The sequence below is a fragment of the Zingiber officinale genome, chromosome 6A (assembly GCF_018446385.1).
Source record: "Zingiber officinale cultivar Zhangliang chromosome 6A, Zo_v1.1, whole genome shotgun sequence".
Classification (NCBI taxonomy): Eukaryota; Viridiplantae; Streptophyta; class Magnoliopsida; order Zingiberales; family Zingiberaceae; genus Zingiber; species Zingiber officinale.
In genome coordinates, this window is record NC_055997.1 from 93,033,648 (window position 1) to 93,057,820 (window position 24,173).

General features: G+C 39.1%; 2 protein-coding genes across 2 annotated transcripts; both read left to right on the forward strand.

Annotated features, from left to right (window-relative positions):
* Positions 1-1,581: 1,581 nt before the first annotated feature.
* Positions 1,582-8,045, forward strand: LOC121996948 (CDP-diacylglycerol--serine O-phosphatidyltransferase 1-like). Its single transcript, XM_042551119.1, has 13 exons — positions 1,582-2,015; positions 2,778-2,952; positions 3,795-3,860; positions 3,943-4,002; positions 4,117-4,207; positions 4,511-4,565; positions 4,661-4,740; positions 4,854-4,970; positions 5,072-5,156; positions 5,652-5,743; positions 7,239-7,492; positions 7,596-7,684; positions 7,783-8,045. Exons 2-13 carry the CDS (start codon positions 2,792-2,794, stop codon positions 7,908-7,910), a joined length of 1,278 nt encoding a protein of 425 aa, XP_042407053.1. The 5' UTR covers positions 1,582-2,015; positions 2,778-2,791; the 3' UTR covers positions 7,911-8,045.
* An 825-nt stretch (positions 8,046-8,870) lies between these two features.
* LOC121996949 (alpha-1,3-arabinosyltransferase XAT3-like) lies at positions 8,871-10,888 on the forward strand. Its single transcript, XM_042551120.1, has 3 exons — positions 8,871-9,233; positions 9,326-9,409; positions 9,525-10,888. Exons 1-3 carry the CDS (start codon positions 9,104-9,106, stop codon positions 10,769-10,771), a joined length of 1,461 nt encoding a protein of 486 aa, XP_042407054.1. The 5' UTR covers positions 8,871-9,103; the 3' UTR covers positions 10,772-10,888.
* The last annotated feature ends 13,285 nt before the right edge of the window (positions 10,889-24,173 follow it).

Genomic DNA, 24,173 nt, shown 5'->3' on the forward strand with positions numbered 1-24,173 from the left:
CGTCTTTTACAGTTTTACCAGCTTTTTTTATGATCGGTGTTGGCTCGCGGGGGAAAACGCATTAAAAGTGCAATTTGATCATGATGGGAGAGGATTTATCGAGTGAATAATAATAACGTAAAATTTGGATGGGGAAAAGGGGGGGAAAAAAAAAGGTAAAGGGAAGAATCAAACTGATCGACGTTAAAGTTCTCAGGAAGATTTCCTCATTTTCATGGGGTGGTGGAGGAGTTGGGGATCTCTCTGTTTTTGTGCGTTTCCGCGTGCACGTCTTTCGATGAGTTGTGGGGACGCGACTGCGACCGAGTTTGGCGCCGTTAAACGCGAAATGTTTTATACTGTTCCAGATACCTTTGCTCAAAAGACCAAAACGCCCTCGCCAACCTTTTAAATATTAACTAAGTTCTTCATCGAATTATAAATGAGTATTAAAATAAGAAGGGCACTTCCAAAAACAGAGACTGCCTTATTCCTTGGAAGCCTAAGTGAAGAAGGAATAAAGGGGAGAGTAAGTGTGAATGAATGAATGAATGAATGATAGTTGTGATTACGGGAGCTTAAGAAGCTGGAATTGTCCTACTGCGTTGGGTACTAGCCCTGCCAATACAGTCACTCTCATGCTGTGTCGGGGCATTTGGGGAAGGAAAGTTGTGATTTTAATGGACTGATTGCTTGTGATGGAAGTGAAACAGTACGAGCAGCATTTTCAGAAAAGATTTGCAAAAGAGCATAATTTTTTTTTTCGAAAAAACACAAACAGAGCTGCATGCATGAGTAGGACTTATATCATGGCAGTGGAAACCTTACTGTTGCTGTTGCTTTTGTTGTCAGAGAGCGTGGAAAGATATAAAGGACAGCCTTCTCTTGTTTGCCTTTTGGTGTCTCATCTCTCTAATATCTTCTCTAATATCTTCTGCTCGGTCCACTCCCAATCATGTTTTTGACTACACTGTACATGTAATACTCCTTCTTTCATTACGATTAAATCAGTTAATTAAACTAGCAGCAAAGCTTCATATATAGATATATAAAGTGAATTGGGATATCAGGGAGGGCTTCCGGATGCTCAAACCTATATGAGTTGTCCATGAGGGTACAAGCTAAAATTTTTATGTAGACCTTTTAGTTTGGACGATACATGTGGGCACTTCTCATATTCAGAGGCGTCTCGGATCTCTCCATATGTGAGAGGTGCCCACATTTTTAACTTACTGACGTCGTCCAAAATATCAAAGCTTTATTTATGAACGTGAGTATGAGTTTAAATGCCCCAAAATTTATATAAACATTCAAATTCATACTCACTCATCTATAAATATGGATATGTGCGACTACGCTAAAAATATATATATATTAATGAATGCTCACGCATTAAATGGCCAATAAAGTAGCTGTTAACAGGTGGAAATTTATTAGATAATTAAAAATTATTAAATAAATAAGGAATAATATTTTTCTGGATATAATAATAATGAATGACATTTTTGTAAATATTCCAAGTAGAATGGCTATTTAAACTACACAGGCCTTGCTTCTTTCCTATATTCAAGTCTTGTTTGACCGTCCCTGTACTCTGTCCCTCTCTCTCTCTTCTTTGCACCTTTATAAGCGAGACTTGTTCTCTCGCCTGCCCTGTTTCGTTTCGTCTCTCTCTCTCAAATCCATCGACGCCCCGAGAAGAGGAGGGAAAGATCGAAAAGATTGCGCCTTTGATCCGGACTCATTTTGGCGGCTCGGATCTCACTCTGATCGTACGGCGGAAAGGCGGGCGTGTCGGCAACTCTACGTCGGTAATTCCTCAGGGAATGGGGGTGAAGGAATCGGCTTTCCCCGGTTTGTCTTCTAGTTCTCCCTGCGCGCATGCGGGCGTTTGAATCGGGGGAGAACTTTGCTATCGTCCTGCGTAATTGAGTTGCTTCAACGAAGAGTAAGAAGAAAGAGGGAAAAGAAGAACAGTACGATTCCTCTTCGAGCCGTTGCGTGCGACTATTCCTTTCTTTATTCTCTGTTTCAAGGTACTTTGCCTTTTCATTGTTCGTGTTTGAGGAATATATTTTTCGTTTTTTTCCCCCCAAACTCATCTACTTTTTCACGGGGGTTCTTCGCTTCTCTGGCGGTTTTATCTTTGTGATCTGGAAAAGTTGGCTCTTTTTTTAGTATGAAAAGCGTATTCTCTTTCGGTATCACTTTCCGTGGCTACAATGAGTTCTTTTGGTTTCTTCCATTGTTGATGACAATATTCACTTTATTCGAACCATTCGTACCTGGTTTGTTTTTTTTTTTTTGAAGTTATCAGTCAAATAAATGACCACGGGCGTTGGATTTAAAACAATCTATCTTTGCTCTGCACTGACTGATGCATCTGACCTTTGCAATTTAGAACGGAAACGTTATCTATTGTGTTAGGCTCCAGGTATTTATAATCTCTATCAATGAAAACCTTTCAACTTTCTTTTAGGTAATCTTCTTTTTGTAGGATAGGGTTGCTTTTCCGGATCATGCATGTATATCTCCATGTTAATGTTTTCAGACGATACTTCATACATTGGTATATTTGTTAGAAAGTTCTATTTGATTTTGTGGCCGTGCCACCAATTATTCAAATGATTGGGTATCTTATATTTCAATTTTCTTCCACGGAGCATTGATTATTGGCATGGTTTTGGAAATTTTCTTTTTTTATTTCCTGCCAGAAATGATTCCGCAAATTGTGTTTCTATGCTATTTCTGATATCTAAAGTTTGCTAATTTTTTATTTGTTATTACTGTTTTTGCAGCTTTCTTGGGGATCATGGAGGCCAATGGCCAAGGAAAAACACCAAGAGACTGCAAAATTCGAGAAGAGAATGGTGCCAAATTTCAAAGTGATTTTGGTGAACTTGATCCATGGACAGCTTGGGCTTACAAGCCACGCACAATAACTTTACTGTTCATCGGAACATGTTTATTAGTGTGAGTGCTGCTTCCTACAATTTTGACAGTTGGTACAAGATAATCTGTTTGATTCTTCATTTCTTTGGCTATCTATATAGATATTTATGTTATGTATATTTGTTGCTTACTTTCTTACTTCCCTCTTCTGTGTTTTCAAATTTATAGTCTAAGGGAAGTGATAGATTCCATGCACTAACTTAAATTTGTAATTGATTGACAAGTAATTAGGTGAACAATTTTCTTGCATGCGAGCTATGTAGATAAGGTAAGAACACATGATGGATTTAATGAGCCAAGAATAGTTCTACAATTTGCTTATGGTTCAAGCCCACACTGTAATTGGAGGAGATGAACGATCGGCTGAACTAATTAGGAAGGAAAAGAATGGTTTGCCATAATTTGAAGAATGATGTGTTGTATAGAAGTTTAGTATGTTACAATAGTGAGATCTCTACTACTTGATAAATTTTAATTTGGTTTGCAGAATTGCATTTTAATTATCTCTGGTTTTGTGGTCTCTGCGAACTGGTTGGTGTTGTTTGGGACCGCAGAATTGATCATTAGAGTGATGTAGATTAGGAAGATTGGCTGTGTAAACTTTTGATTGAATAAATCTGCATGACTCGTCACTCAAAATCTTTTTATTTTAAATAAAAAACTGCGGACCTATTCCTCAGTTGTAAAGTCTTACCAAGAGCCTGGTGTGCTATGAATTGGTATGCAATTATGTCTGATTTGTTTAAAGAGTACCAACTAGGACTAAACAAGAGATCAAACGATCTTGTAACATATGTTTTTGTGGAATGCTTGAAGGGTTTATCATCTGTTGGCCACTTCATATGCTAAACATTTTTTTTCAGTTGGGCAAGTGGAGCACTAGATCCTGAAAGCACAGCATCAACTGACATCGTTACATCAGTAAAGAGGTGAGTATTCAAGATTATTGTACATCAGGATTGTATTTTTCTTATGGACTTAAACATCCTTCAAATTTGCTTCCTTTTGCAGAGGTGTCTGGGCAATGATTGCAGTCTTTTTAGCCTATTCCTTGTTGCAAGCACCTTCGACGTAAGCTATCACTTCCATTGTTACTAGTTTGTGAACTCTGTTTGTGAAGATGAATATATGTACATATTAACATGCCATGATAGGTACCATGCTAATTATGACTATGTTTCTCAGGGTCCTTATAAGGCCTCATCCTGCAATTTGGCGCTTAGTTCATGGAATGGCTGTTGTGTACCTTGTGGCCCTAACATTTTTGCTTTTCCAGGTTTGTGTTTTTATCTTTCAATTAGGATGATTGTCAAACACATCTGCTTCGATTTTATTTTCTTCCACTTGTTATTTTTGGATAACATTTTTTATTCAGTTCTTTGATACTGCATCTACTTTAATTTCTCCTGTAAATTCCTATATAGAAGACTACTTTTTGAACTGTTTGTAACCGAGGTTTTGATTTGATCAACTAGTATTGTGATTTGGGTAGAATCTAAACCTCAAATATTATAGTCATCTGATATTTCTGTTGTGAATTTTACAAATTTTCCTCTGGTATTTTTTTCTTCATTCCCAGAATCGTGACGATGCACGGCAGTTTATGAAATTTCTCCATCCTGCTCTTGGAGTTGGTAATTACTTAATTTAGGAGCTTTATGGTTCAATCCACAAAAATATCATATTAAAAGACAAACAAGTTAGTGGAATCCTTATCTATTCCTTCCAGAATTACCTGAAAGATCATATGGAGCAGACTGTCGTATTTTTGTCCCAGAGAATCCCCAAAACAGGTTTATCAATGTTTATGTATGATTCCTTCATTCACCAACCTTTTCGCCTATCATTTTATATTGCTTGGATTTTTCAAGCAAATTATACCTTTTATATCTTGTACACTAATTCATGTTAGTTTATTGCAGAATACATTATTTGATGAGTTTGTTCTTGCTCATATTTTTGGATGGTGGGGAAAGGCAATAATGATACGAAACCAGCCCCTTCTATGGGTGTTGTCAATTGGCTTTGAATTGATGGAGGTCGTTTCATTTTTTTCCTTTATTCTTTGCAAAAATTACGAAACTTTTTCCTTAAAAAAAAAAATAAAACATTATTTACGTTCGTCAGCCATCCATTGCAGTTTACTTTTCGCCATATGTTACCCAACTTCAATGAGTGCTGGTGGGACAGTATTATTTTGGACATCTTGATCTGCAACTGGTTTGGTGAGAACCTCTCTTGTTTTACCTTCAAATGGATGCTAAAATAATTAGTTCGGTAATGGTTCAAATGAAAATGATCCTACCTCTGTTTCTTTGGTGGTTGCTCCAAATTAACGAGGATTCTTGGTTTCAGTAGGTTGAAGCATATATTTCTGTAATGTGCTCTACCAGTCCCATACTTGAATGTCTGACAGTATGTACTTGTAATGTCCAATGCTCATTAAGTACTTGAAGGTTGTTAACATGACTGGCATCCAAGACTTTTAGAAACACTGCCTTAGATTGTCTGTCTAAATCCATAGCATTTACTCACCCCAATTCTAGGTTGCGACCTATTCTGATAAGATTCTTTTGCAAGGTCTGAAACCTTTGTTTATTCTGTATAAGCATTTGATCAAGCAAAAGAAAAAAGAAAGAAAAAAAGAATAAAGAAAAAAAAAAGGAGATGAATAGACCATTTAAGCTGCATCATGATTCATATTTTTGTGTATGATACAGGTATTTGGGCAGGAATGCATAGTGTTAGGTACTTCGATGGAAAAACCTATCAGTGGGTAGGCATAAGCCGCCAACCAAACATAATTGGTAAGGTATGATGGTATGTTGTACTTATTTGATTTTTCTATTTATATTCAAGTTTGGCAATAATTGTGGAACTTTGGGGCTTCAAACTTTTTCTGGGTTCTTGAGGATGTGACCCAGAATTTGAGAGAAATATTGCTTCCAGTGGTTGGCATTATATCTCATATCAGCAACAGAGCCACAAGTATCATGCAGAAACCAAATATGGGGACTTAAATTTAGTGTCATAAAATTGACAGGCTATTAAAACTATCCCTTTTGTGATTTTCAAACAATAAAAATGATTGACGATTGAGGATTCCATGTGCATGGCTCTCCTGGTCATGGTCGTTTTACCATGGACTTATTTGGAGCTGGTTATGTTACTTGGGTAGCTAATTATTTGTAGGTCAGCATGAGGCTCATCGACATTGGATCTGTCCAAGACTTGTTTGATTTTAATGTGATTCTCGTGATGAGAGTAAGGGTGACAAGAGCATAACTTAAGCCTGCAACGTCAAGTTGCTCATTGTTGGTTTCGATTAATGGTCACTATCACCTCACACCAATCATGCCATGCTACCAACCAGTCTATCCATTTGCATGATTTGTATTCTTTCTTTGGTTGAGTCAAACTGTCAACAACAAGCACTGTTTTTACATGACAACATTGTCACTTTGCCCAACTTCTGTATAAGAAATCACTTGGATGACGTTTGGTTAAATGACGGGAATGATTATGGGTATGAGTTTGATAATAAGGTGGAATGGGAATGGGAATGGAAATAAAACCCACCTAGTTATTTGGGTTTGGTTGATTCTCATAAATCTAGAAATCATTCCCAAATTATCATTCCCAAACTCACAATCCAAACACTATCTTTTACTATCATTCCATTCCCTCATTCCCAAATCCTTCAACCAAACACCCCCTAGGTTTTCTTCTAAGGATGTTTGGGTCCATCCATGATTTATCCTTTACACAAACATCTCGTGATTGTAATTCTCCTTTATCCCAAGGAAATATTTCTAGTATACCAGTTTTACCCTGTTCTAACAGAAAGCTGATGATTCACAGCTATGTGATTGATATTTTAAGCAATTTTTAAAGCAAATCTCAAATTTTGAGAAGCTTGTAGTTATATATACTCTGAAGAATTCAATGGAGTTGTAGATATTTCTTCCACTGAAATTTTATTCTGTCTGAGTTTACTCCATCACATTTGCCCAAGAGTTGAACCTGATGGAATCGAATGCTCATGGTGGTGATTGAACCTCTCTCAGAAAACATAAATGCTCTGGTTCATCCAAAGTGATTAATTTCTTTAAGGAATTGCTTGAATGATTATCTAATCATTTTTCGGAGAACCAATCTTTTCTAATCATTACAAAACCATATTCGTGTTATCTCCTTGAATGTTTGGCTTTCATTGTACCTTTTTAGAAGATATAAGTATCTTATGCACGTCTTCTACTGTTTTTTTTCCTTAAACTGTGATATTTAATTATAATTTATTTGTGAAGGTCAAACGAACATTGGGCCAGTTTACACCTGCAAAATGGGACAAAGATGAATGGCATCCCTTGCTTGGACCATTGAGATTCATTCAAGTGCTGTGCCTGTGTGTTGTTTTTATGACCGTGGAGCTCAACACCTTTTTCCTCAAGTTTTGTCTATGGGTTCCTCCTAGAAACCCCTTGATTGTTTACAGATTGGTGCTGTGGTGGCTAATTGCTATTCCAACTATCCGTGAGTACAATACATACTTACAAGACAGGTACATACACTTCATTCTAGCCATAAAGTTTTTCATTATTCCAATGTACTTGCATTACGATGATTGAAGTAAAAAAGAAATATTAAATGATCAATGACTTCAGGAAGCCTATCAAGAAGGTTGGAGCATTCTGTTGGCTTTCGCTAGCAATATGCATAGTGGAGCTTCTAATCTGTGTCAAATTCGGCCATGGTCAGTGCCATAATATTTTATTGTGTCATTACACTGCCCATAGAGTTCATTTCTTTTAAGTTCGATGCAAGCATTCTCAAAGTGTTCTTCCAAACCAGGTCTCTTCCTCAGCCCAATGCCTCCATGGCTGATAACTTTCTGGACAACTGTCGGGATCGCCCTATTGGTATGTCTAGTTGCTTGGACTTGGCAGATTCATCGATTGGTTACGAAGAAGAGACGATAATCATTTACATGTATTTTTTACCTTCCTTTTGCCTCTGTAAATACCTTGCATTTGTAAATGAACCAATTGCTGCTCAGACTGGAAACCAGTCTGGCAAGTAGAAGCTTTTTCTTTAAAACCATGTTTCATTGTTCTTGCTGCAGATTTCTTTGTGGGTGTACGTACCTCTTCTTTTGATACTTCGACCTGATTTTTTATTTATTCAATTGAGTAATTGCAAGAGGAGTTTTATCAGAATGGAATTGAGTCATCACTTGTGACATCTCAATTGTCAATATTATTTCTATTGGTTTCTTGTACAGGATGGTAGCATCTTTCTTGCATGTGTCCCACGTTTTTCTGTTGGCGCTTGGTAATGGCGGAATCCTATTTTGTCTGTCGGTTGATGCATTGATGAAAAGAGTGAATTCTCCTGGTTAATGATTGTGGCATGTTCTTCAGCAGCATCCCCCGAAAAAGAAACACTACGGAGAATGCCCATCGGCAGCCATTGCAATAATGAAGGCAAAAAGAGCAGGGCTCCAGAATCCTGATAAATCAGTGTAGGAATTTGTTCTTCAAACGAGGTGGGTGACCTACCATGAGAATTAAGTGCACACTAATTTAAGCCGTAAGAAAACTTCACACTAGCTTAAAATGTGCCTTTAACTCGCAGTAGCAGGCACTGGATTCCCTGCTAAAAAATGATAAAACGTTTGTTTACTTAAACACACCAGCTATTCTATCTGCCCACCTGCTCGATTTTTTGGCTTATTATACAAAAAATCACAATCTACAAGATTCTGCACTCCATTAGAGTAGACATTGATTGCCTAGCAGTAAACGTGGCACACAGATTAACCACTGTGTTTCTAAAGCCATTAATACTTTGATGAAAGATCACAATGGTTACATCAGCTACATCACTCGTCAAAAGCATGGAAGATAAAGGTGAAGGGAAACATCACAATGATTTTAAAGATGAAACTTTGGCTGCATTTGACTAGAGAGAGTTCTAATAATGGTCAAGGAAGCAAAAAATGGAAGAGACTGGAAGATCCCTTCTCCGCTAGGTTTCTTGTAAGATTGGAGTTGCTAGCTAGGATATAGCGAGCTTTCGAGTTTAACAAGTCAAACTAATGCCCAAGAAAATTAAGCCCTTTATAGTATAAGAAAAGTGACTGGGATCAAGGAGGAAAGAAGGGAGGACGAGGATGAAGGCTGTGAGGAATCCTACCAGGCATGAACCAAGGAGAAGTGGCAATGCAATCATCATAGCCGCTATGCTTATTTCTCTCTGCATCCTCTCTCTCGTCAAGTCTCGCTATTGCTCTGCTCCATATGGTTTGTATTCGATGTTGATGATGTTTTCTTGAGCTTTAACCAATTACTGATTCTTTGTTCTAAAGAGAATGTTATTGTTCTTCCTCTTTCAGCAAAGCCACAGAGATTAGCTGAAGCAGAAGCTCATGAGGCTTCAGGAGCAGCCATGGAGAAGAGTGAGGAAGCTGCTCTAACTGGTAATTTGAAAGGAATTGGAAGAAAATATCGATCGTGTTTTATTTTTGTTTCTCCTGAAGAGAGTAGAATTCATAGCTAAATTTAGGGGACTAAATTCATACTTGTTTTGTGCAGTGGATGAAGAACCAATCAGTGCAACACCTAAAGAAGTTGCTGCAGAAAGAGCCGCTTCGATGTCGAACAAGCCAATATGCTCCGAAACAAGCAAGAGATCTGATGTCTGCGAAGTAGAAGGCGATGCGAGATTGCAGGGAAGCTCGCAGATCATTTTCCTACCGCCTTCTCTGACAGATCGAGAATGGAAGACGAAGCCTTATTGTAGGAAGCACGACCCACCGGCGATGAGGAACGTCAAGGAATGGACTTTGAAGCCGTTCCCCGGCGATGCACCGCCGCCTCAGTGCAGCGTCAACCACACTGCTCCGGCGCTAGTCTTCTCTATCTCCGGATTCACCGGAAACCTCTTCCACGACTTCACCGACGTCCTCGTCCCCCTCTTCATCTCCGCCTACCAATTCCGCGGCGAGGTCCAGTTCGTCATCGCGGAGCACAAGTCGTGGTGGGTGAGCAAGTTTGCCCTAATTTTTAAGCAGCTCTCCAACTACGAAATCATCGACGCCGACAACGACGACCGCGGCACTATCCACTGCTTCCCGCGGGTAATCGTGGGATTAAGCTTCCACAAGGAGCTCAGCGCGGATCCGGCGAGGACGCCGACGGGGTACACGATGGCCGAATTTAAGTCGATGCTTCGGAAGGCTTACGGCCTCGAGCGGCCGAGAGCGGTGCCGACGGGGGACCAGTGGGATATCCGGAGGAAGCCGCGGCTGCTGATCATCACGCGGAAGAAAACTAGGGTTTTCCTGAACGAGCGAGGGATGACGGACATGGCGATGAGCCTAGGGTTCGACGTGCGCGTGGCGGAGCCGGGCATGAGCACCGACCTGTCCAAGTTCGCGCGGCTGGTGAACTCCGCCGACGTGATGATCGGCGTCCACGGCGCCGGGCTCACCAACATGGTGTTCCTCCCCGACGGCGCGGTGCTGATCCAGGTGGTGCCCTTCGGGGGACTGGACTGGCTCGCCAGGGAGACCTTCAAGGAGCCGGCGCCGGCGATGCGGCTCCACTACCTGGACTACCACATCAAACCGGAGGAGAGCACGATCAGCCAGCAGTACGCGGCGGACGACCCGGTGATCAAGGATCCCTACGCCGTGCACAAGCGAGGGTGGAACGAGATCAGCCGAATCTACCTAGAGAACCAGAACGTGAAGCCGCAACTCGGCCGGCTCAGAGAGACGCTGTTGGAAGCGCTCAAGCACCTGCCTCACGGCCGCCATGGAAGAACAGAGCATGATTAAACACGAACCGATTGATTTCTTTTCGTAAGAAAAATTCATAGTGTGTGACCAGATTGGAGTGTGTAAATTTCATAGTAATCTTTCAGAAACAGCTCATGATCATCCTTCTTCTGGACAGAGAGCTCGAAATTGATCATGTCTCGAGCACTATGCGTCGAAGCTTCCAAGGCAACGAAGACTAATCGTTGTGCATGACGGACTCGAAGAGTTTGGTGTCCAGGAGCTTTCAAAAGAGATGACAGACCAACGTCTCTTTTGGCCGCATGCTAATTAGCATCGAACGATGGGAAGTCGACAAGAAAAATCCATGCTTGCTCTTGGCCACGTGACGGATTGTGCAGTGCGGCAATTATTGTCCGTCCTGTCCTTGTGTACAATCTCTATCCGTTTCTAAATTATATATCATACAAAATTAATTTATAATATACTACTAAATAGTTAAGAATTAAAAGAATATATATCTGTCGAAAATTATTTCCGATTTTATCGTACTCTTTGATTAACGGAGCACCTCGGGACTTATGATTCTCTCTGCTAATTACTTAATGCGTGCTGATAATACTGAGAGAGGTGAAGCAGATCGGTAACCTTATTCAATGAGGAAATAATTTTTTTTCTGACGGTTGAAAATTAATCCTTTGATGACATCAAATAGTTGAGGCTGGCTGTTGTGGTTTGCCTACGTTTGTTTTTTATTTTTTTTCTTTCCTTTCCTTTTCAATTTGCTCTTCTCGTGATTCAGCTTTGCAAATTGCAATTATGCAATAATGCAAATGGTACTATTGGCCAGTTTTTTATTGTTGTGGCAGTGTCCTATGGACGTTAAATTAAGGGAAAGTGATTCAGAAGAGAATACGAAGGGTCCACTCTGCGTGCTAATAAGTACGAGATCATATAGTAAGACTTTGTTTTTTTTAAAAAAAAAAAGTTCTTGATTTTCAGTTTTTTTTCACATGGTGCTAGAAGGAATATTTCTTTTCACTTTCTTTCTTTTTCATTCTTAAATACCCAACGAATTTTTTTTTTTTTGCCCCTCTCACTTTCTTTCTTTTTCTGGCTTAAATACCCCAATCAAATAGTATTAATTTAAACATCTAATAATTTTAAACATTGCAAAATTAAAAAATAAAGTCAAAATTAAAGTTCCTGATGCTTCTATGAACATCAATCTGATCTTATTTTTAATTTTTAAATATTTTGTTTTTTTACTATCGGTTTTATCAGGTATGCTAAATGTACTAAAAATATTTTAAAATATGGAGGAAAAAAAAGTAAATTTGTCCTTTTAAAATTCAAATATTCTCTTATTTTATCAATTCAAAATCTTCAAATCCATGAAGGACCTTGCGGATTATAATCATATTTATATTTCTAAAGACATAGCAAATTTAAATGTATACGTAGATAGATTACATTAAAAAATAGAATCGTATTTAAAAATTTCATACTTTGAAGTTATTGGTCTATAAAAATTATTTAAATTAGTACACTAGAAAGTATTTATAGAAAAAACGGTTTTATCAAAAAAAAAAAAATAGTCAGATTTTCTTATTTTTCCGACGGAATCCATACAGTGTGTCCCTCTAAGACGACGTCAAGATTTTCCGATGAAATTCATACATCTAAGGCGACGGACGTTAAAGGTCTCCGACGAAATCCACATAGAGGTATGTCCATTCAAATATTTAGGATTTTGTTCGCCTAAATACTCTTCTTTCAGAATAAAACAAGAAGGTGCGACAACAAAGGTAAATATCATGAACTTGTTCAACCCATAGGATATATCTAGAAACTATAGAGGTGTGTTTGATTCAAGTTATCATGTATAACCTTGGTTATATGATTACAAGTAATCACATAACCAAGGTTATGAGGAATAAAATATAACTAAATGTTGTTTGGTTCAATTTAGATAATGCAATAAAAATATATTTGTTTGAAGGTTTAATAAATAACCTAGTTTAGTATTTTACTATATTACCTTTAGTTACAAAATCAACTATACATAATAATAATAATAATAATAATAATAATAATAATATTATTATTATTATTATTATTATTATTATTTAAACTCTATTCTATTTTACTATATTTTCACGTTTTTTATATATATTTTTATTTATTTTATTTTATTTTTTTGTTTTTTAATTTTTAATTTTTTTATTTTTTAAAGTTTTTTTTACTTTTTTTTTTTAGTTTTTAGGGTTTTTTACATTTTTCTATTTTTAATTTTTTTAATTATTTTCTATTTTTTAATTTTTTTACATTTTTTTTATTTTTTTTATTTTTTTTATGTTTTTTTAATTTGTTAATGTTTTTTCTATTTTTTCTATTTTTTTATTTTTTTATGTTTTTTGTATTTTTTTTTTAAATTTTTAATGTTTTTTCTATTTTTTATTTTTTAAAAGTTTTTTTACCATTTTTTTTTATTTTTTAATGATTTTTTAACTTTTTTACTTTTTTAAATTTTTTTATTTTTTTCTTTACATTTTACCTTTTTTTCACATTTTTCTTTTATCCGAGGATATTTTGGGTAAAAAAAATTCGATAACCCCGGAATCAAGAAAAACATCAGTTTTCTAATTCCTGGTTGAATACTCCTTTTACTGACGTGTCGGACATGGAACATTACTCGGGAATCATCGATTACCTAAATCAAACAGGGTTTTTGTTGATAACCTTGGATGGATAACTAAGGTTATCAAGGATAACCCCCAACCAAACGCATCCTGAATATATTCAAAAAGCACTTAATATGGGATCATCACGTTGGGCTTGATATGAGATAATATCAGGGCCAATGTGGGCCTGATATTTTACCATATCAGGCCCAACGTGGGTTTGATATTTTACCGTATCAGGCCCAACACGAGCCTGATATTTTACCATATCAGACCCACATTGGACTTGATATTTTACCATATCAGGCCCACGTTAGCTTTGATATTATTCCATATCGGACCCTTCAGAACGATGTGAAGCTCGATTTGAAAAACATTCCACCCGTTTTAATTTTGTTGTTAATAAATTAAATTTATAAAAATTGTAGATTGTAGTTGATTTTGGCCAGAAACTACATTGAACAGTGTGTTAGGTCACTTTAACAGTTTTTTTCGACCATCCACAATCAAAGGAAGGCATCATGGAGTTTTTATTTTACATAATCGACACATAGCGATGATCAAACAGTCTCCCTTTTATATTTTCTTGGACATACAAAAAATTCATCATATCCATGACATACTGGTCAATATATTTAAAAATTGAAATTTAACATCTCAAACTTTTAGAGTCTCAATACAACTCCCAGTTTTTAATTTTAAACACCAAATGGATTTAAAAATTTAATGTCTTATTTTTTTCATTTTGATGTGCAAAAAATTATCTTACAATATAACTATTAATTTGTGATTTTCAATTATACCTATTATATTTACACGAAGAGATATATCTTTATTGTTTAATATTACAGATTGAAATACTTCGATTCCTGAGAATTTGACGATTCCTTAGAATTTTAATCAAGCATCGGATAACCTCTTTGTTGCTCACTTCTCAAATAATATATATCTGTCGAAAATTATTTCCGATTTTATCGTACTCTTTGGTTAACGGAGCACCTCGGGACTTATGATTCTCTCAGCTAATTACTTAATGCGTGCTGATAATACTGAGAGAGGTGAAACAGATCGGTAACCTTATTCATATTTTTTTGTTCTGACCGTTGAAAATTAATCCCTTAATGACATCAAATAGTTGAGGCTGGCTGTTGTGGTTTGCCTACGTTTGTTTTTTAATTTTTTTTTTCTTTCCATTCCTTTTCAATTTGCTCTTCTCGATTCAGCTTTCCAAATTGCAATTATGCAATAATGCAAATGGTACGATTGGCCAGTTTTTTATTGTTGTGGCAGTGTCCCATGGACATTAAATTAAGGAAAGTGATTCAGAAGAGAATACGAAGGGTGCTAGAAGGAATATTTCAGTTTAAAAGTACTAGATCATATAGTAAGACATTTTTTTTTAAAAAAAAAGTTCTTGATTTTCAGTTTTTTTTTTTCACATGGTGCTAGAAGGAATATTTCTTTTCACTTTCTTTCTTTTTCATTCTTAAATACCCAACTAATTTTTTTCCCTCTCACTTTCTTTCTTTTTCTGGCTTAAATACCCCAATCAGATAGAAGTAATTTAAATATCTAATAATTTTAAACATTGCAAAATTAAAAAAATAAACTCAAAATTAAAAAATAAAGTCAAAATTAAAGTTCCTGAAGCTTCTATGAACATCAACCTGATCTTATTTTTAATTTTTAAAATATTTTATTTTTTTACTATCAGTTTTATCAGGTATGCTAAATGTACTAAAAATATTTTAAAATATGGAGGAAAAAAAGTAAATTTGTCCTTCTAAACTTCAAATATTCTCTATTTTATCAATTCAAAATCTTCAAATCCATCAAGGACCTTGCGGATTACAATCATATTTATATTTCTAAAGATATAGCAAATTTAAATATATATGTCGATAGATTATATATGATCTTGTTCAGAATCTGAGTTAGACGAAGGTCGATGGAGATAATATTGGTGTTAACGGAGAGGCGACTTCACACACCCTATATATGCACGTCCCCCAAAGCTAACCCCAACGTGAAACTCCAAGCTCTATAGTATGAGAATCGGTGGTAAGTGAACTCTGCACATACTCAGACAAGCACCCATAACGTTAGAGACCAAAAATCAGGGAAAAAGTCCTCGGCGCGGACCCTTCGACGCTTAAGTCAAGTCTTTTTTCCCAATAAGAACAGTGTACTAAAGAAAAAGAACTGTTAAAGACGAGTGCGTATGTGCACGTACCTAGTTAACGAAGAAGACCTCCCTTTTTATACGATGTTGCATACCTTCAGAGCCTGCATGTTGTCAAAGAATGTCGGGTGTCAGGGTCTGTCGAATGAGAGAGGATGTACGGTGACCTCCTATTGGTGGAAGGAAGGTTACATTCGCAGGTGCTAGCAGCCAACTGGAATATTCCCTGACATATAGTAGTTATTCTCTGACATGAGGTTACGTTTCATTGACATTGTTGTCGCTTAGCACTTTGTGTCCCTCTCGGGTTTAGTATAGACAACTCAAGACAACCGCTCAGATGCACCACCAGGCTTGAGCCTTGATGAGGAGGATGAGCTGTGGCGAACAGACCTAGTTTTATTTGAGACAGTGGCGAGGGACCCATCTTTCACGTCTTAATCATTGAAGAGTCGACCGAGAGTTGTCTTAGTGAAAGTACCAGGCCCGTCTACACAACCCGAGCTAGGGAAGTCCAATCTGTTGGAGCAATCCCAATGGTTCGTGTGACCATGTATTTTGGTGTTTGGACAAAGGATTTAAGTTAGGATTATCCTCATTATTTGATATGTGTATGTGAGTGTGCAAGTTTAATTTGCAGGATACACATACGACTCAGCTTGATGGCTTCGGGTTTGATGAAGGATGGAGTATCTGAGGGAGCGTGGACAAGGCAGCAAGGACAAGGGCCGAGGGAAGCGACTTTGAGGCATACGTGAAGAATGACATTGGGACGAGCCGCGGGCTTGGATGCATCTGAGGGACGAGAGCCAAAGGATGTAGGCTTAAAGGCAAGAGGTCAAAGATGCAAAGAAGAGTCAAGTGAGTTGTGAGAGTTCGAGTGCTGAGAGAAATGTACTCGGGAAAGGGAACCCTAGGTTTAAGGTTGTACCAGTCGACTGGTACTGGGATCAGTCGACTAGGGGTGAGCACAGAGAGCTTCTGTGCCCAAAATGATTGGGATCAGTCGACTGATCCATGGACCAGTCGACTGGTAGAGAGCCATTGAGAAAGTCGTTGGGCTGGCACCAGTCGACTGGTGCAAGGACCAGTTGAATGGTAATGGTAAAATAGCAGGGTTGTTTTCTTCCAAACTCTATAAGAAGGAGTTTGGGATGACCGACCAAGGTGACGAAATTAGACTTGGTTAAAGTCTAATTAGTAGTCACAAGAGTTCTCAAGTGCTTGTGTAATCCAAGAGATTTTGGTGAGTTTTGTGGTGAGGTTTCTCCACCCACAAGGAGCGACTTGAGATAGTCGGAGTTTGTCGGTGGCTAATCCATTGAAGGATCGAGATTGTCCACATCAAGGATAGCCGTGGTGTAGGATCCCTAATATCTGAACCACGTTACATCGACGTACATTGGTTTACTTGTTCTTTCTCATTGTCTTTAGCTTTTGTATTCATATTAATATTTGTATTTCCGCTTGCGCACTAACGAATACGTAGAAAGCGATAATTTAGGGTCAACGTCTATTCAACCCCCCTTCTAGCCGGCCACTGATCCTCCAACAATTGGTATCAGAGTGAGGATGCTCTCCTTCGGACTAATGGCCGAAGAAGCAAGAAGATGGCCGACTTGATAGCGCCTCCAAAGTTTGAAGGAGGAGGCTTATAGGACATCACATATTGGATGATGAAGATGGAGGTCTTCTTCAATATGGTTTGGGACACCATGATGGTGGTCAAGAAGCCATTTGAAGTCCCAAGAGAAAAAAAAAGGAAAGAGACTTTGACCACGTCATTGGACGGAGGAGCAAACCTCACGATCAAAGGCAAATGATAAGGTAATATCTACTTTAATTGATATTTTGTCTAATAACGTGATGAGTTGTGTAGGTAAATACGGGAACACTCATGATTTGTGGAGCAAGATAAAGAAGGTTATTTGGGAAGAACCTATGCCTACACAAGAAAAAGAAGAGCCCAAGGAAATGGGTTCAATTGCTCAAAGAAAGGAGGTGGCCGTGCAACAGGAAGTTGAGTCATGCTTAACATCCGAGGAGAAGGAGGATAAGGAAGCATCATCAACATCCTCAAGGGTTGAAGAAGAATCCAAGATGGATGAAGAAGAGGTCTTGCATGGTGGTCAACTTAGTGAGTGTCTCCATCGAAGTCAAGTCAAAGGACCACATCATTTACTTCAGGTGCAATAAGAAGGGACACTACATGAGTAGGTGTCCATTGGGTAAGAAAGAGGTAACTCCTAAACTCAATTCAATTCCTTTAGAATCTAATTTGAGTTGTAGGAAAGAAGAAGCCCAAAGGAGGAGAATGTGCATTAGATGCTTCACGTGTGGGGAGAAGGGACACTATCACACCAAATGCCCCAAGAAGAGGGAAATCAAGAAGCTTGCACATTTAAAGAAATGGGAGAAGAAAAAGAAGAGCTCAAATTAAGGGGGGCTTCAAGGATAAGGGAGGTATGCCCTAATTTGAATCGTAATTCAAATTCAAATTCTTATGTTCTCATACATGCTAGGAGAAATGATTTTAATTATCATTATATGCCCATACAAAATTTTGGATTTAAATATCATGATAGGAGTAGAGTCAATGTGGATCATAACCCTAGGAGACCAATTGATGATAAATCTAGACACGGTAGACCTAAGAAGAACCAAGGCATTAATCCCAAGAAGGGGAGACACATGCCTAAAAAGGGTAGGTCTAGGAATGTCCAATGTGGACAAATCAACTCTAGGATTAGAGACCTAGAAAGGGAAAATCAAACATTGAAGGCAAAGCTTGATCAATTAGAGAAAACCCTAGATATATTTAATGTTGGATCTAGAGGGTTAATATGGTGTTGGGTAGTCAACGACCCAACAATGATAGATCGGGTTTAGAATGTTAGGACCCTCGGAGGTCGGCTAGAGGGGGTGAATAGCCCCTGCACAAATCAAGAAAAACAAACCTTCCTCAGACTTATAACTTAATTAAACTAAACACTTACATAAACAAAAAAAAAAGAGATAAACTAAAAAGATGAGACTCACGGATTTACTTGATTACAACCGGGGAGGTTATTAATTCAAGGAAGTTAAAGCGCACTAAAATTCTCCTTCAGGCAGAGAAGTCTCTTTATAGTAATGGAAGCGCAGAAATAGAAAGCTACAATAGAACAGTGGATGTGCACAAGTGTTGTTTCACAATTTCTTGTTATGTTTAGCTTCTGGGAGCAGGATTGTTTATATAGCCCTGCTCGGGGCACCTGGAAGGGTTCCAGATGCCTGGAATGGGATAAAATCTTATCCCTGACGCAATGGTACACGCCACATCGAGTTTGGTTAAAACTTGAGTTCCGAGCGCCCAGAAGGGTTCTGAGTGCCCCGGACTGCTCTAGGCACCCAGAAGGTGAAAGTCAACCTTTTATTGACTTTCTCTCTAGGCCTCCAGCTTTGGCTCCGCTTGCTTCGATCTGGGTCTTCCGCTCTAGCTCTATTTGCTAGGGTGATTTCGACATACAAAATAGGGCTCACCCGAACCCAACTTCCAGCCTTCTCGAGCAAGCTTCCGCTCCGGCTTCTCGTCCATCGGAATTGTCGCATGCTTCCTTCTCGTCCGCCAGTATACTCTTCCGTAGCTCTTCGTCCCTCGGGCGCACCGAGCCCATCGGCTCTCTCCCGTGCCGACCTTCTCGCTAGCTGTATCTTTTGCTCCTTAAGCAATCTTCTTCTTTAGCTTCTCCTCCCTCGGAAACATCACACACTCCCTTCTCGTTCGATCCGTCGGTGTACTCTTCCCCAGTGCCTCATCCCTCAGGCACATCAAGCCCGTCGGCTATCTTTCATGTCGTCCTTCTCGCTAGCTGCATCTTTTACTCGACTCCTTGTGCTGCTAGGTTCCTGCACACTTAGACATAGGGTTAAACACAATAGTGTAGGACCGTTAGATTCGATAGAGGGGGGTGAATATCGATTCGAAAAAGACGAGTATAAACGCAGCGTAAAAATAAAGTAGACACAGATGTTTTTACTTCGTTCGGAGCCTGTGACGACTCCTACTCGAAGGTCCGTGGTCCTTGACCACTTTCGTTGGACAATCACTAACAAGTCGAAATATGATTACAGAATGAGTACAGGAAATGCAAGTGAAAATAAAGCAATACCGACAAGGAAATTAAATAAAAACCGAAGTAGCACTTTGTCGGAACTTTGTTGGCGTCGCACTGAACGTCGAGCAGCAAGACCAGCAGTAGAAGAGTTCTCAGCTTGATTGAATTCATCTGAAGCTCCTGTCTGTTCCAGGCGCCTGGATCCCTTCCGGGCGCCTGGAATGTGACGTAGCTGCACAAACCATGATGCTCCACGTGGCGACGACTCGGCTGGATAGAATTCGCCTTCCGGGCGCCCGGACCTCCGGGCGCCCGGACCACCTTGTTTCAGAAAACTCCCTTTTCCTGCAAAACAAAGTTAGTCCGAGGCAAATATGTATCCTGTAAAACAGATTGTTAGCACAGTTAAAGTTCAACAGATGGATAAAAAGAGTATGACTTAGATTCCGTCTTTCCGAGACCGGAATCTAGTCACGATCTCGACTTAGACATCCGAAATGGATCTAAGCCGGATCGACGCCTAATGTCCCCTTTCCGGGAACGCGTCCTCACAGTCACTCCCTCCAGTGACTTACCTCACTTACCTGTTAGACGTCCGGTCAGCCCGTCGACCCGTCTGGACTTCTCGCCAAGCGTCCGGTCAGCCCGTCGACCCGCTTGGACTTCTCGCCAAGCGTCCGGTCAGCCCGTCGACCCGCTTGGATTTCTCGCCAGCTATCCGGTCAGCCCGTCGACCTAGCTGGACTTCGTGCCAGGCATCCGGTCAGCCCGTCGACCTGTCTGGACTTCTCCTGCACACTCGATCAAAGTGTCAGACAAAAGCAAAGCTAACTTAACCTATTTGTCATTCATCAAAACCTAGGTTAGACCGTTAGTGCTACCTGCACCAACAAATAGGACCTAACTTAACTTGTTTGATTACATCAAAACTACCTTGGGGTACCAACAATCTCCCTATTTTTGATGTGAGTAACCTAGGTTAAGTTAGGATAAACCAACATAAAATGAAAGAAATAAATTTTATAATAAAGTACAGAAAGTAAAAAATAAGCTACCTCCCCCTAGACTTAATCTTCCCCTTCTTCCCCTTTGATCACATAAAAAATAGGGTACCAAAAAAAAAATCTAATGGTAACTTTTTAAAAAATAGGAAAGTTTAAAAAAAAAAAATCTTTAATTTTTCAATAATTTTGAAGAGCTTATCAAGTGTTTTGAAAAAACTTTGAAAATAATTTTGATATCACTTAAAAATTGCAACGTAAATATTTTTAGAAACTCTAAGTTTTGCAAAAAAAATTCTAAGTAAAAACAAATTTGCAAAAAAAAAATAAAAAATTTCTAAGTAAAATAATTTTTTTAAGTTAAAAGATTGTAAAAATATTTGAGTAACTATTTAAAGTATTATTTAATTACAATTAAATGCTTTATCATTTAGTCAATTAAACATTTCATTTCATTAATCAACTTCCAGGTAGTGGCCAGGCACTAGACCTTCTTGGTTATTGGAGCAACAACCACTTTCTAGACAAAGCCTTTTAAGGAAATTAAACATTTAATCTACTTTCTGAAACCCCAAGTCCAATTAAATTTTAATTTAGACAAGATTTTGGAACCCAATATAGGTTCCTTTTAATTAGATAAATCAATAAACTTTTGGGAACATATTTTTGTGAGATTTTCTTAATTTACCCCTTATGGTATTTAAAATACCAGTTCAAATTATTATATCTCTTATTGTTTTGATTTTTAACATTTAAGTATGCACAATTTTTCAAGTCTTCTACTTGTATTTTCAATTTATCATTTTCTAATTTTAATTTTTCAAAATCTTCTAATAGACAAGATTTGGCTAGAATTAACTTTAATTCTTTATTTTCTTTTTCTAGTTTGCAATTGTCTTTAGATAATAATTTAACAAATTTAAATAACTTATCGGGAGGAAGAGATTGTACCTCACTTACCTTGTCGATCTCGTTATCCGTAGCTCCCTTGAACTGATGCTTTCTTCCAAAGACTCTCCCCCTTCATTGATGCTCATCTGCGATGAGCTTTCTGTGTCCTTAGGAAGGAATAAAGCTATTAGGGTTATCTCGATAATTTCCTCATTCTCGGATTCTTCTGACGATGTCTCAGTGTCCATTAAGGAGTTAGATTCAGCTTCAATTGATTCTTCGTAGAGCTTTAAAATTTTTTCTCAAAGTTCTTTCTCACTTTGATAGTTGTCGATTCTATCGAGATCCTCCACCGGTAGTACGCTTATTAAATGATATTCAACCTTACCGTTTGATGTAAAGTCGTCGCGCTGCTTTTTGGTCCAGAGGTATTTTTCAATTTCTTCTTTGTTTGTGTTCTTTGATGCTTCATAACCACATTTCATTATTAATAAAATATTAAAATCTATTTTAAGAAATACCTTCATTCGTCATTTCCAAAACGTGAACTCCCCCCCTTGAACGTTGATGGGTAGATTTAGCTTCGGTCATCTCATTGCTTCAGTCGGTGGTTAGTCCTGTTGGTGCAATATCCCTCAGGTCAAGGTTGACCTGGGTAACCAAGCTGAGTCTTGGTTTAGGTTTAGATGTTTGACAATAAGATATTGATTGAAGAAGAGTCAAGTAGGTCAAGGTTGACTGGATACTTGACTGGGAAGTCCTAACTGGGATGTTAGGCAAAATGAAAGTCCTGGTGAGTGAAGCCAGGCAGAAGAAAAGTCCTGGTGAGTGAAGCCAGGCAGAAGGAAGTCCTAGTGAGTGAAGCTAGGCAGATGAAAATCCTGGTGAGTGAAGCCAGGTGAAAGTCCTAGTGAGTGAAGCTAGGCAGATGGAAATCCTGGTGAGTGAAGCCAGGTGAAAGTCCTAGTGAGTGAAGCTAGGCAGAGTGAAAACCCTAGTGAGTGAAGCTAGGTGAAAGTCCTAGTGAGTGAAGCTAGGCAGATGGAAAACCCTAGTGAGTGAAGCTAGGTGAAAGCCCCGTGAGTGAAGCCGTGCAAGGGAAAATCCAGATGGATCAAGGATGATTGGACATCTGTGGCGGAAGTCCAAGTAGGTCAAAGGATTGATGGATACTTGGCATGAAAGAAAAGTCCAAGTAGGTCAAAGGGATTGACCGGATACTTGGCACAGAGAAAAGTCCAAGTGGGTCAAAGGGATTGACCGGACACTTGGTAAGGGAGTCCTAGCAGGTCAAGGGAGTGACTAGATGCTAGGCATGACATACCAACAGGTCAAGGTTGACCGAATGTTGGTTAGATGTTGAGACTTGGTTTGGACAAAAACCAGTGCTGGATCGATCCGTGGATCGATCCAGCTCGGATCGATTCAGCTCGGATCGATCGCGATCGATCCGCACCTGTCCCCGGTCAGAGCTTCGGATCGATCCGTGATCGATTCAGATGTCCCAATCGATCGCTGGATCGATTGGGAGGCCGCCGGCGCGATAAGCGCCGGATCGATCCGTGGATCGATCCAGCGCTTTCGCATCAGGCGCTCGGATCGATCCGTGGATCGATCAAAGCCTCCCGATCGATTGGGAACATTCGAATCGACGGGATCCGACCGTTGGCGTCGTTTATAGCCGCAGCGTTCGATGGCTGCGGAAGAACTTCTCCGATTCACTCCGAGCTCGCTCCTCCACAGCGCTCTCAAAGATCAGTCGCCAGTTCTTGAAGGATCTTGGAAGCTTTCAAGTCAAGAGGCGGATCAAAGGCAAGAAGAGAAGCTAGGGTTAGGGTTTTTCTGTACTCATTGTAAGCTTTGCGCTTGTATTTTGTTTCCCTTTCCTTTCTTCTTGTACTGAGAGTCTTGTAGGGCTTCTCCGCCCTCGGTAGTTACCGAAAAGGAGTGTTTTCATAGTGGAGGGTGCGTCCGTGGTGTGGATCCTTGGACTAGTCACCTCTTGTGAGGTGGATACCAAGTAAACCAACCGTGTTAGCGTTGTTGCATTTGTTTCTGTATTTTCCGCTGCATATTCTTGAAGAAACAAGCAACGCCAAGCAACGCCGAGCACCGAGAGAACGCGACGAGCTATTCACCCCCCCCCCCCCCCTCTAGCTACTTTTGGTCCTAACAAGTCCTTCTGAGACGTCCTCACTCTGATACCACTTGTTAGGACCCTCGGAGGCCGGCTAGAGGGGGGTGAATAATAAGAGATAAACTAAAAAGATGAGGCTCACAGATTTACTTGGTTACAACCGGGGAGGTTGTTAATCTAAGAAAGTTAAAGCGCACTAAAATTCTCCTTCAGACGGAGAAGCCTCTTTACAACAATGGAAGCACAAAAATATAAAGCTAAAATAGAAGAGCGAATGTGTACAAGTGTTTTTTCATAATTTTTTGTTATGTTTAGCTTCTGGGAGCAGGGCTGCTTATATAGCTCTACTCAGACGCTTGGAAGGGTTCTAAGCGCCTTGAATGGGATAAAACCTTATCCTTGATGCAACAGTACATGTCATGTTAAGTTTGGCTAAAACTTGGGTTTCGGGCACCCCGAACTGCTCCGGG